This window comes from Lepus europaeus, chromosome 19 (assembly GCF_033115175.1).
Source record: "Lepus europaeus isolate LE1 chromosome 19, mLepTim1.pri, whole genome shotgun sequence".
NCBI classification, from domain to species: domain Eukaryota; kingdom Metazoa; phylum Chordata; class Mammalia; order Lagomorpha; family Leporidae; genus Lepus; species Lepus europaeus.
In genome coordinates this window covers 14,211,753-14,226,725 of record NC_084845.1, presented here as the reverse complement: position 1 = coordinate 14,226,725, position 14,973 = coordinate 14,211,753, and the positions used below count along the sequence as shown (strand labels likewise).

Genomic DNA, 14,973 nt, shown 5'->3' with positions numbered 1-14,973 from the left:
GAGGCAGAGAGAGAGAGAGAGAGAGAGAGAGAGAGAGAGAGAGAGGTCTTCTATCCACTGGTTCACTCCCCAAATGGCCACAAGGCTGGAGCTGCGCCAATCCGAAGCCAGGAGCCAGGAGCTTCTTCCGGGTCTCCCACGTGGGTGCAGGGGCCCAAGGACTTGGGCCATCCTCCACTGCTTTCCCAGGTCATAGCAGAGAGCTGGACAGGAAGTGGAGCAGCTGGGTCTCAAACCGGTGCCCATATGGGATGCCGGTGCTTCAGGCCAAGGTGTTAACCCACTGCGCCACAGTGCCGGCCCCTCCATTCCCTAATTTCAACATATTTAAAAGTACTTCCTCCAAGATTTGCCGGACAGACCTTCTACAACCCCCCATATCTGTTAAGGAAGGTCAGAGCTCCTAAATGAGCCAGCAGTTCTCCTTTGGGTGGACTAGAGATGTGACACTTAGCAGTAGAGTCACACATACTACCATCACACGTAAGATGCCTCCATTTTGGTGTCTAGCAATGAATAACTTGCTAAAGGTATAGCCCTGTATGTATAATCTGATGACTGAGAAAGTGTGACTTCTGGTCAAAGGCTTCACTCCATTCCTTATACATGTAAAGTTTTTATCCCAAGTGTGTTCTCTAGTGTCTGATGAGGTTTGACTTCCTACTGAAGCCCCGTCCACACTTCCTGCAGATATAAGGCTTCTCTCCTGAATGTGTCCTGTGGTGTCTAATGAGGTGTGACTGCCTGCTAAAGCCTCGCCCACACTCCCTGCACATGAAGTTTCTCCCGAGTGTGTTCTCCGATGATGAGAGTACATTTCCGGGTAAAACCCTGCCCACACTCTGTGCACACAAATGGCTTCTCCCCTGTGTGTGACCTTTGGTGTTTGTTAAGGTGTGAGTTCAGGCTAAAGCACTGCCCACACTCTAGGCACATATAAGGTTTAACTCCTGAGTGTGTCCTCTGGTGTGTCTTGAGGTTTGATTTCCAGCCAAAGTGACGCCCACATTCTGTGCATACATACGGCTTCTCTCCTGTGTGTGTCCTTAAGTGTCTGATGAGGTGAGACTTCCGGCTGAAGCCTTGCTCACACTCCCTACAAACATAAGGCTTCTCTCCTGAATCTGTCCTCTTACGTCTGATGAGGTGTGAATGCTGGTGAAAGCCATGCTCACATTCCTTGCAAACATAAGGCTTCTCACCAGTGTGCGCCCTCTGGTGTGTGAAGAGGTTTGACTTCCAAGTAAAGCCTCGTCCACAATCCTTGAACACATAAGGTTTCTCCCCTGAGTGTGTCCTCTGGTGTGTGATGAGGTTTGACTTCCAGGAAAAGCCTCGCTCACATTTGCTGCACACATAAGGCTTTTCCCCAGAGCATGTCCGGTTTTTGATGAGAACTGACATACTGCTAAAGTTTTGTCCCCACTTGGAGTACAAGTGAGGTATTTTCCCTGTTTGTGTTTTCTGGAGGTTAAGTAGGTTTGACTCCTTGGTAAAGCCTGGCCCAAAGTCTTCATATTTGATTGCTCCAAATCTTGAGACTTCTAAACCGTGCAATACTTTGTTTTCTCAAAGTCTGCTTTCTGTTCTGGCTTAGGCCTTATATCCATCACTGTGATGTCTTCCTTGGACCTTACTGGCTGTTTGTCAGGTGGGCTAGAGAATGTTTGTGAAGTGCCACTTTTGCTTACTCTTCCAAACAGGGGCTTAGAATCTTCTTTCTCTTGAATTTCCGCTGTGTTGTTCAAGTAGGATTGATCAAAGAGTTTTTCCTGCTGTTGTTTCTGATCATCTGCATAGTATTTCCCCGGATGGGGATGATTTTCTGTACACAAACACGAAAACAGCTGAGGGAGATGGCTGAACCACACATGTTGGCTGAGGGCTTGCCTACTGGAGAATATCTGAAGGCAGGAGGGAGAAGGTTGAATTTCTGGCTTTGATCTCGCGGAAGAAAGCACATTTTCAGAGGAGTCACAGGTGGCTCTGCCAGTGCCAATTTTCCTTGCTTATTGGTCATTCATAACTGTCATTTACAAGCTCTCTCTCACCCACACATGAATTTCCCTATTTTTAATTTCACTTTATGAGTTACATTTTCAATTGTCAGAGCTGGCAAATTCATCTGCCAGGCCAAATACAGCTTGTGACCTCTTTGCATAACCCACCAGCTAAAAATGGTGTTTGCCTTTTTAAGGAGTTGAAATAAAAAGGAATAAAGAAAGAATGAAAAAAAGAAAAAGGATAGAGCAATAGACAAGGTGACAGAGAATGCATGTAGCTTCAAGTGTTTGCCATTTATAGAAAATGTTTGGGGCTGGCATAGTTGGCCACCTGAGATGTTGGCATCCCATATGAGCACCAGTTGGAGTCCTGGCTGTTCTACTTCTGATCCAGCTACCTGCTAATACATCTAGGAAAACAGCAAAAGATGGCCCAAGCATTGGGTTCCTGGCACTCATGTGGGAAATCTGGATGGAGTATCAGGCTCCTGGCTTCAACCTGGCCCAGCCCTGGTCATTGCAGCCATTTGGGTGAGTGAATCAGTGATGGAGATCTCTCTCTCTCTCTCTGCACCCCCTACCTCAAACCCTCTCCCTCACTCTGTCTTACCAAAAAAAATCTAAAGAAAAAAGTTTATTGATCCCATTCCTACTACAGTATAAAAAACTCCTATCAAGGACTTATTTTCATATTATCTGACAGTCCATAAATGCTCAAGGATTTCAGAAATCAATCAAAAGAATACAAATAGAGAAGTATTTATTCATGGAAAACACTGAACTTCAGATAAAAACAGTAGGAGCCCCAGATTATTGGAGTTACTCTTCCCTTTTCTCCCCTCTCCTTCTTACACAGTTACTGTGGTGGTTGTAGCAGGACAGGCTGTAAAATGATCAGTGTTGCTGCTACTGGAGAGGTTCACTTGATTTGGAGTGGAAGCAAGAAACCAGCACCCAGTGAAGCTGTCGAAAAAATAATGATCTCAGAACTAAGTGTAACAGAGAAGGCTAGAAACTGCTGTCTTAGGTTGCAGTCTTGGTTGACAAAAAAACAAACAAAACAAAAAACCCTAGTTGACTATTCAGAAATTTAGCAAGGAAACAAACCCTGGAAGTGAGCCAGCTCCAGAATGGCTTGATAAGGTCTCCACACAACCCTGGCTGACTGGAAGGCTGTGGGCAAAAAAGGAAAGACTAGAGGTAGCCAAAGCTATCTACACATCCCTGACAAGGAGGCTACAACCAGGCCGAGGGGAAATAAGGGCTCAGGGGCAGTAAAATACTGTAAAAGAATTGAAAACTGTCTGATTTTTGAATGTACTCCCCAACCCACACACTTAACTGTCACTATACATAGGAGTCTTCCTCATTCAAGGTCTTTGAATACAGGCTATGATCGATTCTTGCTGACCACCAAGCTCTGTAGCCACAAGGTTGAAAGCTAGGAAGCCAGGATTAAAAATAAAAACAAGAATAAAATTTAAAGATCAAACCAAAGTATCATCTTCACAGAAGAGACATTTCAGAGAATTAATCTAGAAAAGTTACTAAGCAAATAAAAACAGAAACAACAAAAATCTTCAGGCAGGAAATACATAATGTACCAGAAGAGCTAAAATATCATGTCTAAAATGCCCAATTATAGGACGGATGTTTTATCTGGTGGATAGGACACTAGTTGGTGCCTGGGTTTGAATCCCGGCTCTGCTACCAGTTCTAGTTCCCTGATAATGTGCACTCTGGGAGGCAGCAGGTGAGGGCTCAGGTAGTTGGTTTTCTGCCACTCATATGGGAAACTTAGTTTTGCTGGTTTCTGGCTTCAGTCTGGCCCAGCCCTGGGCATTGTGGCACTAGGAGTGAACCAGTGGACTACAGCATTCTCCCTCTGCCTCTCAAATAAATAAACATTTAAAACATTCAATTTTGAGAAAACACGAAAGAGTGATCCATACTCAGAAAAAAAAGTCCACAGAAAACATTAGAGTGGGCCAAGATTTAAGAAAAAAAATACTTCAAAGCTGATATTATGAATATGTTTAGAAAACTAAAGAAAACAATGATTAAACAAATAAAGAAACCACTATATAGAAACAAAAGGAAATTCTAGAATTCAAAAGTAAAATAATTGAAATTATAAAATTACCAGACAGATACAGTAGCATATTTGAGTGAACAAAACCAGTGAACTTGAGATAGATCAAAAAGCAATTAACTAAACTGAAGAACCAGAGAGATGGGGGAGGGGGAGAAAAAAGAAAAACAGAGCCCCAGAAACCTGTGAGGTGCCATCAAGCAGTGAGCCTAAGTGGGATGGAAACTGAGGAAGGAGAAAAGAGCAGAAAACATATCTCCTTAAATAATGGCTGAGTCAGGATTTGGCCTAGCAGTTAAGATGCCATGTAAGACACTCCTATTGGAGAAAGGGAAACTAACCCACTGTTGGTGGGAATGCAAACTGGTTAAGCCACTATGGAAGTCAGTCTGGAGATTCCTCAGAAACCTGAATATAACCCTGCCATAGAACCCAGCCATCCCACTCCTTGGAATTTACCCAAAGGAAATTAAATTGGCAAACAAAAAAGCCGTCTGCACATTAATGTTTATTGCAGCTCAATTCACAATAGCTAAGTCCTGGAACCAACCCAAATGCCCATCAACAGTAGACTGGATAAAGAAATTATGGGACATGTACTCTATAGAATACTATACAGCAGTCAAAAACAATGAAATCCAGTCATTTGCAACAAGATGGAGGAATCTGGAAAACATCATGCTGAGTGAATTAAGCCAGTCCCAAAGAGACAAATATCATTTGTTTTCCCTGATCAGCGACAACTAACTGAGCACCAAAGGGGAAACCTGTGGAAGTGAAATGGACACTATGAGAAACAATGACTTGATCAGCTCTTGTCCTGACTGTTGATGTACAATGTAATACTTTATCCATTTTAGTATTTTTTTGTTTGTTCTAGTACTGGTGGTTGAATTCTGTAATTAACACACAAAATTATTCTTAGGTGTTTAAATTTTAACTGAAAAGTGATCCCTGTTAAATATAAGAGTGGGAAAAAGAGAGGGAGGAGATGTACAATTGGGGACATGCTCAATCGTACTTGCCCCAAATGGTGGAGTTAGAAACGTGCCAGGGGATTCCAGTACAATCCCATCAAGGTGGCATGTTCCTATGCCATCTCACTAGTCCAAGTGATCATCTTCAGTTCACAGTCGATCACACTGATAAGTCTAAGAGTCAAAGGGATCACACAAACAAAACTAGTGTCTGCTAATACTAACTGATAGAATCAAAAAGGGAGAGAACGATCCAACATGGGAAGCAGGAGACACAGCAGACCCATAGAATGGCAGATGTCCTAAATAGCACTCTGGCCTCAGAATCAGCCCTTAAGGCATTCGGATCTGGCTCAAGATCCCATGAGAGTATTTTAGGAATGGAAAGCCAAGACACTCTGGCAAAAAAAAAAAAAAAAAAAAAGAAGAAGAAGAAGAAGAAGAAGACCTAAATGAAAGATCTCTGCGAGTGAGATCCCAGTGGAAAGAACGGGGCCATCAAAGAAGGAGGTAGCTTTCTCTGAAGGGAGGAGAGAACTTCCACTTTGACTATGACCCTGCTGGAATAAGATTGAAGTCGGCGAACCCTAAGGGCTTCCATAGCCTTGGCAACTCATGACTAGAGCCTAGGGAGATTACTGACGCCATAAACAAGAGTGTCAAATTGTTCAATCAACAACAGGAGTCACTGTGTACTTTCGTCTCATGTGGGATCTGTCCTTAATGTGTTGTCCAATGTGAAGTAATGCTATAACTAGTACTGAAACAGTATTTTTACACTTTGTGTTTCTGTGTGGGTGCAAACTGATGAAATCCTTACTTAGTATATATTGAATCGATCTTCTATATATAAAGATAATTGAAAATGAAAAAAAAACTTGGTTTTAAATTGGAAATTGCATAGAAAATTAATCAATTTTTAAAAAAATATCATGTAGGCTCTCTGTCCTTAATGTGCTGTACATTGTGATTTAATGCTATAACTAGTACTCCAACAGTATTTTTCACTTTGTGTTACTATGTGGGGGCAAACTGTTGAAATCTTTACTTAATATATACTGAACTGATCTTCTGTATATAAAGAGAATTGAAAATTAATCTTGATGTGAATGGAAGGGGAGAGGGAGTGGGAAAGGGGAGGGTTGCGGGTGGGAGGGAAGTTTGGGGGGGGGGGAAGCGATTGTAATCCATAAGCTGTACTTTGGAAATTTATATTCATTAAATAAAAGTTTGTTTTTTTTTTTTAAAGACACTCCTATCCACATCTGAAGGCCTGAGTTTGAATCCTGGCTCTATTGCAGAGTCCAGCTTCCTGCTAATGTACCCACAAGGTAGAGTGGAGAAAGCTCAGGTACTTGGGTCCCTGCCACCTATGGGGTTGATCTATATTGAATTCCAGGTTCCTGGCTTCAGCCTGCCTCAGCCTCAGACATTGCAGGCATTTGGGGAGTGAATCAGTGGATGGAAGATTCATCTCTCTGTCATTGTGTATTTCAAAAACAAAAAATAGGGGCTGGCACGGTGTCATAGAAGACCAGGTTTCTGCCTGCAGTGCCAGCATCCCACATGGGCACTGGTTCATTTCCTGGCTGCTCCTCTTCCAATCCAGCTCTCTGCTGTGGTCTGGGAAGGCAATAGAAGGTGGCCCAACTGCTTGGGCCCCTGTGCCCACATGGGAGTCCTGGAAGAAGCTCCTGGCTTTCGGGTCGGCCCAGCTCTAGCTGGCCTTGTGGTCATTTGGGGAGTGAACCAATGGATGGAAAAACTTTCTCTCTGTCTACAACTCTACCTTTCAAATTAAAAAAAATATTTAAAAAAATTAAAAATAATTTTAAAAAACATTGCAACAGGAAAAGTTAATAATTTCTTGAGAGCACCTGCAAAATCCACAGCTACACCAGTGATGAAAAACCATAGCCTTACTGGCTCAAGATTCTAGAAATCAGTATTCAGAGTTGGAACTGCAGCTGCAGATTTGAGAATTCCTAAGAGCAAGAAAACCACAAAAGGAATAAGATAGAAAACCTTAAAATAAACTGCTCAAATCACTGGCCAACTAGTAGCCTATGCTACTAGAGAGAGAGTGACAGAGGCATGGCAAAAGAAAACTAGGCAGAGAGAAGATATAAATCTATTCCTGAAAGAGCTGCATGGAATAGGATCTATGAATTTGCTGCATTTTCAACTGATGTGTTCTACCACTAGGGGAAATGAGGTAGAGATGAAGGCTTATGAGCTTGAAATATCAGAAAACCAAAGGCCAGAAGAATAGCTGGGAATTAGTGAATCACTAAAATCAAGAAAACCACTGGAAATGGCTCTAAAATCTGAATATGATCTTTGCTCAACTCCTCAGATGACAGCAGAGTTGTGCAGCCACATGGGAGAACCTCCCCATGAGGCCAGGCTAAATAAAAGAAGCTCCTTCTGGGGTGAGAGCTGCAGGAATACCAGCTGCTACATGCTTCCAGGAAGACACGGCTCGCAGTTTGAGTTCAGATGAGAAACAGCAAAGTATGATAAAACAGAAATAGAAGTTATGCAATGGAGTGGGCCCAGTTCTTGAATTTAGCAAAGATTTCAAAATAGTTATTATAAATATTTTCAAATAATTAAAGGAAATTATGTTCAAAGAACTAAAGGAAAATATGATGCCAATGAGAGAAAAGATATAGCATCTAAATATAGAAATAGACATTTTTGTTTAAAAAACAGGATACTTCCAAACTCATTTTATGAGGTCACTATTACTCTGATCTCAGACAAGACTCTTTTTTAAAGATTTATTTTATTTATTTGAAAAACAAAGTTACAGAGAGAGGTAGAGCCAGAGAAAGAGAGAGAGAGGCCTTCCATTCCATTGGTTAACTCCCCAAATGACCGCAACGGCCAGAGCTGAGCTGATCCAAAGCCAGGAGCGGAGCCAGGAGCCTCCTCCGGGTCTCTCATGCAGATGCAGGGGCCCAAGAACTTGGGCCATCCTCCATTGCTTTCCCAGGCCATACCAGAGAGCTGGATTGGAAGAGGCACAGCCGTGACTCAAACTGGCACCCATATAGGAGGCTGATGCTGCAGGCTGGGGCTTTAAACCCACTGTGCCACAGCTCTGGCTCCAAGACGAGACATTTTAAGAAAACTACCAGCCAAAATCCTTCATGGTCACTGATTAAAAAAAATCCTTAGCAAATCAAATCCAACAATATATAAAAATGATTTACTATATGACTAAAGAAGGCTTAATCCAGGAATGCACAACTGGTTCAACTTTCAAAAACTGTTTAATATAATTCACAATATAGGCCGGCGCCGTGGTTCAACAGGCTAATCCTCCGCCTTGTGGCGCCAGCACACCGGGTTCTAGTCCCGGTTGGGGCGCCGGATTCTATCCCGGTTGCCCCTCTTCCAGGCCAGCTCTCTGCTATGGCCCGGGAAGGCAGTGGAGGATGGCCCAAGTGCTTGGGCCCTGCACCCACAAGGGAGACCAGGAGAAGCACCTGGCTCCTGGCTTCGGATCAGCGAGATGCGCTGGCTGCAGCGGCCATTGGAGGGTGAACCAACGGCAAAGGAAGACCTTTCTCTCTGTCTCTCTCTCTCACTGTCTAACTTTGCCTGTCCCACCCCCAAAAAAAAAAATTCACAATATAAACAGACTAAAAAAGGAATAGTATACAATCTTCTAAAGCAAACATCTGGAAATTTTTCTTAAAGGGCCAGATAATAAACTATTGTAAACTTGTGGGCCATACATTCTCTGACTCAAGTTCTCAACTCTATCATGACAGGAAAGCAGCCAGAAAAATTTATAAACAAATGGGTGTAGCTGTGTTCTAATAAAACTTTATTTACATAAACTCTATTTACAAAGAAAAAAGTTATAATCTTTTGAAGAAGTGGAAAATAGGCATACTCTGATAGACAAATTTTAATTGCTAAGGGAAGCCATTCTTACCCAAAGAGACCAGGTGGTTATAGGTCTCCAGCATTACTTCCCTATGCAGTGTCCTCTGAGCAGGGCTCAACATCCTCCACTCTTGCTCAGTAAAGTCCAGAGCCACATCCTTGAATGCCATGAATACCTTTAACACAAAACAGAGCCCTGATCATCCAGGAGTCTGCCTTACCCACAGGTAAGAATGGAAGGCTGAGAGGATTCCCTGAGGGAGACAGAGAAGATTTTTAGACTTTATGTTGGATTGCAATGCTGATGCCAAGGATTCAAACACCATTATTCTGCTCTTACCAGTCAGCATCATTTGTGCAGACTAGTGCCAATAGCCTAGGCTAGATGCTATGGAGGATAAAAACAAAACAAAACAAAAGCTTCTACATATGGGGAGTTTTAAAACCTGACGGGGGTAGGCATTTGATATAGCAGTTAAGAGGCTGCTTGGGAGCCTGCATCCCATATCCAAGTGCCTAGGTTTGATTATGGTTCTACTCCCAATTCCAGCTTCCTTCCCTGGGAGGCACCAAGTGATAGCTCAATTACTTGGTACCTGCTGCCCAGGCAGGAGACTCTGAGTTCCCGGCTCCTGGCTTTGTCCTAACCCATCCCTGGCTGTTGCAAGCATTTGGGGAGTGAACCAATGAATCAGAGGGTTTTCTTTCACTCTCCCACTGCCCATTCTGCCTTTTAAATAATTAAAAAAACAAGTAGAAGCCACTTACAATGATACAGTAAATTATCATCTTGCAGAGTCTGAAGAATTTCAGAGACTGCTTGGTTTAAATATTTCTGCTCTTCTTCAAGCAGCAGAGAATCTGGGGTGGTCGTGGTAGTGGTGGTAGTGCTTAACCCACCAATATTCTATATAGCAGGACTACCTCATATAGCAGGAGTCTCCTTCAATCTCACTCCAAAATGCACCCTTCTCAGGTCCAAAGGGAAGTGAATGGTGGTGAAGACCATGGACTCAAACTACAATGTCTGAATTTGGAATCCATTTCTGTACTCAACTACTGCGACCAAGTTAACTAATTAGTTAACAGCTCAAACCTTCAGTTTCTTCTTCTGTGAAGTGAAAATTAGTGTTCATCTCGGGGGTTTTGGTGAGGATTAGATGAGCTGTTAATTGTAAAGGACTCAGACAACTGAATACTGAACACAATTAAGGATCCAGGGAGGACTTCTCTAGCCATTCTGTATAAAATTCCATCCCTCACTTGGGTGTTATCCCTCTCCTCCTTTACTGTACCTCTTTTTTAAAACAAAAAAATTTGTTTACTTATTTGAAAGGCAGAATGAGAGAGAGAGAGAGTGAGAGAGCGTGCACGAGAGAAAATGATTTTCCATTCCCTGGCTCAATCTCCAAATGGCTGCCATCTGTGAAGCCAGGAGCTTCATCTGAGTCTCCCATGTGGGTGGCAGGAGCCTAAGTACTTGAATCATCTTCTGCTGCTTTCCCAGGTGCATTAGCAGGGAGCTGGATCGGAAGTGGGAGCAGTAGCAACTTAACCCACTGTGCCACAATGCCAGCCCCTACTGTATTCTAAGATAATACATGTATTATTTTTATTTTCCTGTCTTCCAGTAGACTGTAAATTCCACCTACACAGTTCACTGCTATTGCCCTGCTACCTAGAAACAGAACCTGCAAACATTATCAACCTAATATTTTTAAATGACTGAAAATTATTTACTATATTTCAGTAGCAAATTTCAGATGAATCTCTGCACCCTAGAGAGCTATACTTTGAAAGGTGAGAATATAAATATATGTATATATATGATAAGATATAAACAAACTAAAGAAGCAACTAGGCAGTTTACAAGTATAATTTAAAGGAAATACATACAAGTCAGCACTTATTGGGTTAGAGAATAAAATCATTTTTATATCTGCAGCCAAAGAGAGTCTCAAAATGCCAAATGGTCTCAGAATGAAGATCAAATCAAGAGTTTGGCTGAAGAACTCAAACTTTTAAGGCCTCTGAAAACATTAAAATGATGGCTAGTAAACTGACAGTTGAAGAAGTGGCATAGGAATATTCAACTTGCACAAACTTCTGGTGTTTCCCAGCAAATCAGAAGGGTTCCCTACTAACACTAAGAGTAGTAAGCAAGTACATATACACATGATTCAATATCATGTTGGCAAATTCCTGAATTGGATTTCTCATGCATTCTTGGTATTTACATTTTCTTTTTCTTTTCTTTTTTTTTTTCTTTTTTCTTTTTTTGACAGGCAAAGTTAGACAGTGAGAGAGAAGACAGAGAGAAAGGTCTTCCTTTTCCATTGGTTCACCCCACAAATGGCCACTACGGCCGGCGTGCTGTGGCCAGTGCGCTGCGCCGATCCGAAGCCAGGAGCCAGGTGCTTCTCCTGGTCTCTCATGCAGGTGCAGGGCCCAAGCACTTGGGCCATCCTCCACTGCACTCCTGGACCACAGCAAAGAGCTGAACTGGAAGAGGAGCAACCGGGACAGAATCCGGCGCCCCAACCGGGACTAGAACCTGGGGTGCCGGCGCCACAGGCAGAGGATTAGTCAAGTGAGCCACGGCGCTGGCCGGTATTTACATTTTCATATTAATGAAATATTTTACAAGTAAGAGACATAGAACTATCAGTTTTTCAATAAAATCCAGGAACATACAAATCATCAGCATAAGGGTCTAGGATTAAGAATAAGTCCTAATTTCTTTTCCTATCTAAATTCTATTCTTATTTGTTGTGAAGGACAAAGAAGTCTGAAGGGACTGCCTTTTGGTCCAGTGGATTAAGCTGCTGCTTGAGAAGCCAGCATCCCATCCTGGAGTACTGGATCTAATCACAGCAACTCCACTTCCAATTCAGCTTTCCTGCTAATGTGCCTGGGAAGGCAGCAGATGGTGGCCCAAGTGCTTGGGTTCCTGCCACCTCTGTGGGAGACTTGAATGGAGTTCCTGGTTCCTGGTTTTGTCCTGGCCCAGATTTGGCATTTGTGGGCATTTGAGGAGTGAACCAGTAAGATGAAAAATAGAGAAATCTCTCTCCCAATCACTCTTTCAAATAAATTATCATTTTTTTATAAAGAAAAACAAGTCCGAAATAACTAAATTATCTCATATCAGAAATATGCATATATATATACAGAGAGAGAGAGAGCGCGCATCTATTTACTTATTCAAATCTCTTCGCAACATTCTTCCAAACTCAAATTACTCAAAAAACATTCTATATACATCAGTCTGGCATTCATGATTTTATCTGATCTGTGCCCACTCAGACCCAGAGGTGGAAAATGCAAATCAATGAGGAGACAAATAGCTAATAAAAACAAAAGCAGCATGAAAATGGTGGCTGGCCAATGGTTTCAACCCCAGTATGAAGATTCCAGAAAACTTCAGCAAATAGACCCTACAGACCTCATTCAAAAGATAAAGATACTGTTCAGCACAAATTATCTGACACCAAAGGACCATGTTGCCTTTGGGCACACTTTTCAGAGAAGCAAATAGTCCGAATTTTTGGTGAAATCTCCCATTTGCCAGGTGCTAAAAATAATCTCAAACACAAAATTCAAGTCACTCCTTGCCTCCTTGTTCTATGTATAGATACCTGTCTATATCTTCACATGTACTATTTAAAAATCAACCTTAAATAAGTTCATTGGCCAGGGCTAGTGCTGTGGGATAGCAGGTAAAGCCACTGCTTGCAGTGCCAGCATCCCACATGGGCGCTGGTTCAAGTCCTGGCTGCTCCACTTCCTATCCAGCTCTCTCCTGTGGCCTGGGAAAGCAGTAGAAGATGGCCCAAGTGCTTGGGCCCCTGCATCCCTATGGGAGACCCAGAAGAAGCTCCTGGCTCCTGGCTTCATATCGACATAGCTCTGGCCATTGCGGCCATCTGGGGAGTGAACCAGTGGATGGAAGACCTCTCTCTCTCTCTCTCTCTCTCTCTCTCTCTCTCTCTCTGCCTCTGCCTCTCTGTAACTTTCAAATAAGTAAGATTAATTTTTTAAAAAAAGGTTCATTGGCCACTATAATCATCCCAATCTGTGGCAAGGACACTGTGCCCAGTGGCCCAGTCTGAGACACTAACCATGCTTTCTGATCTCCTACCACTCCTATCTCTTGCTCAATTCTCCAACTTAACAAATCCTTGAGGGGCAGCTCTGACAGCTCCACTTCTCCCCAGAGTCCTCCCCAACCATTTCAGGTCACAAGTGTAACACAGAGGAGTGAGTGTCATCCACGTTACTGTACAATTATGCATGGATGTCCCAGTTATCTTTTTAATTTAAACTTCTCTGTGTATTGTTCAGTTAACCACTTCTTGAATGACTGAGGGACAGATGGAGCAGAAAGGAATATTGAGGGAGGAGTATATGTGACACAAACCACTCTTCCAGAACTAAAAATGAACTTTGCCCAATACCAACATGGCAGCCTCCAGGGCAAGAAAAGGTAACTGATCCATCCTGTTGACAGTCAAGATGGAATGGCGGGTAATTCTCATCTCTTTTTTGGCTCTCAGGAGCCCGGTGGCCATTTTCCTGGTCTCCTTGGTGCTCTCCCTGGAGAGGGGTAAAGTCTCAGAAGACAGATCTGAGGATATGAAGAGAAATGAGAGAGTGCCTCTAGACGGAAATGCCTTCCCCATGAACTGAAGCGGAGTCTGCACCGGACCCTCACAATTAGGGATCAGGGATGTTACAGAAATCACCAGTGCAGCCCAATTCCCATCCAGAATTCTGGGAAAGGGGCCTAGGTTGACTCAGTAAGTCCCAACCTCTAGCCAAGCAGTGAAACCCTTGTTCCCCAGCAATGAAGTGGGGTTTGTCTTGAGTCTTACGGGCTCAAATAAAGGCAAATAGCCTGGTAGTGCATATATTAGAGTGACCGAATTCAGAGGCAGCGCTGCTTCTCCATCCCAGGTCCCCGTGAGTAAAACAGGGTCAAGCAGGGGGACGTGCTGACTTCTGGGCACTCGCAGAACGCGGGGTGCACGCTGCTGGTCCTGGGGCCGAGGCTCGGATAATGAAGTGTTGAAGCGTGCGAAAAACCCCGACTAGAGAAGTCTACCCTATTGCCCACAAGCCTACCCTACTGGACCCACCGACCGGAAGTGCTCATGTGTGTCAGCGAGGCTCCCAGAGGGGCAGCAGTAAGGGAGGACGGAAGTGACCGCAGAGGCCTCTGGGGAGTGTAGTTCTGGAGGAAGGCGGAGGACTGGGGATTGGCTTCACTCACGCAGGATTCCTCCGAAACCCGCACAGCTCATACAACCAAGTTAGGATTCCATTAAGATTCCCAGACCTCGAGGTCCCCAAGGGCCACTGAGATCTGCTCACCTCCAGAGGGTCGCGGGAATGCCTAAGGGTTCTGGAAAATGTGGTCTTGCTCTCTACAGATGTGTTTCTGCAGTGGCCAGTGTGCACTGCTCTTCAGCGGCTCTCTCATTTCTCAGGTGAGCCAAGCTCACCCGCCCAAGTCTCCACCCCCGCGAGCCCTTTCGCTAATAGAACCAGAGTCGGGAGCATGGTGCCTTGAGCCAGGTGCTTGTGGATGCTGCTGAGGGGTGGGGTGGGAGGTGGGGGCCAATGCTCTGCCCGGACTCCAGGTCTGAGGGTGACAACTGTCCTATGTCTTGATTCAAGAATAGGCGAGTACTCCAGGATTGACAAACTCCAACGTTGTTTTCGGGAGAGCGAGAATGGCCTAGGCCAAGCTTTTGGAATGGAAGTGAGGGAGACTCTGGTCATTTTCCCCCAGGATTCTAATGGGCGAAGCAGCCTGGAACTGGGGTCAGCAGAAAAAGCTCCCCTGGTGATGGGGGCGGTGAGAACCCGAGGCTTGACCCACAAGTCTTCGAGGCTTTTATTGGAGGCTGGAGGACAGGTTTTGTTTGGAGGAAATGCCCCTTCCTATGATTATGTTAGGGTTAAGGAGGGATGTTGAAAAGGCCTCATTCTGACAGCT

At 43.8% G+C, this 14,973-nt stretch overlaps 1 protein-coding gene across 1 annotated transcript; it reads right to left on the bottom strand.

The window, feature by feature from the left end:
- Nucleotides 1-635: 635 nt before the first annotated feature.
- LOC133747667 (zinc finger protein 875-like) lies at nt 636-14,534 on the bottom strand. The gene is given in 6 exon segments (XM_062175990.1): nt 636-781; nt 784-807; nt 810-1,568; nt 1,571-1,944; nt 13,434-13,599; nt 14,477-14,534. Coding segments are annotated over 6 exon segments (1,527 nt in total).
- Nucleotides 14,535-14,973: the final 439 nt, after the last annotated feature.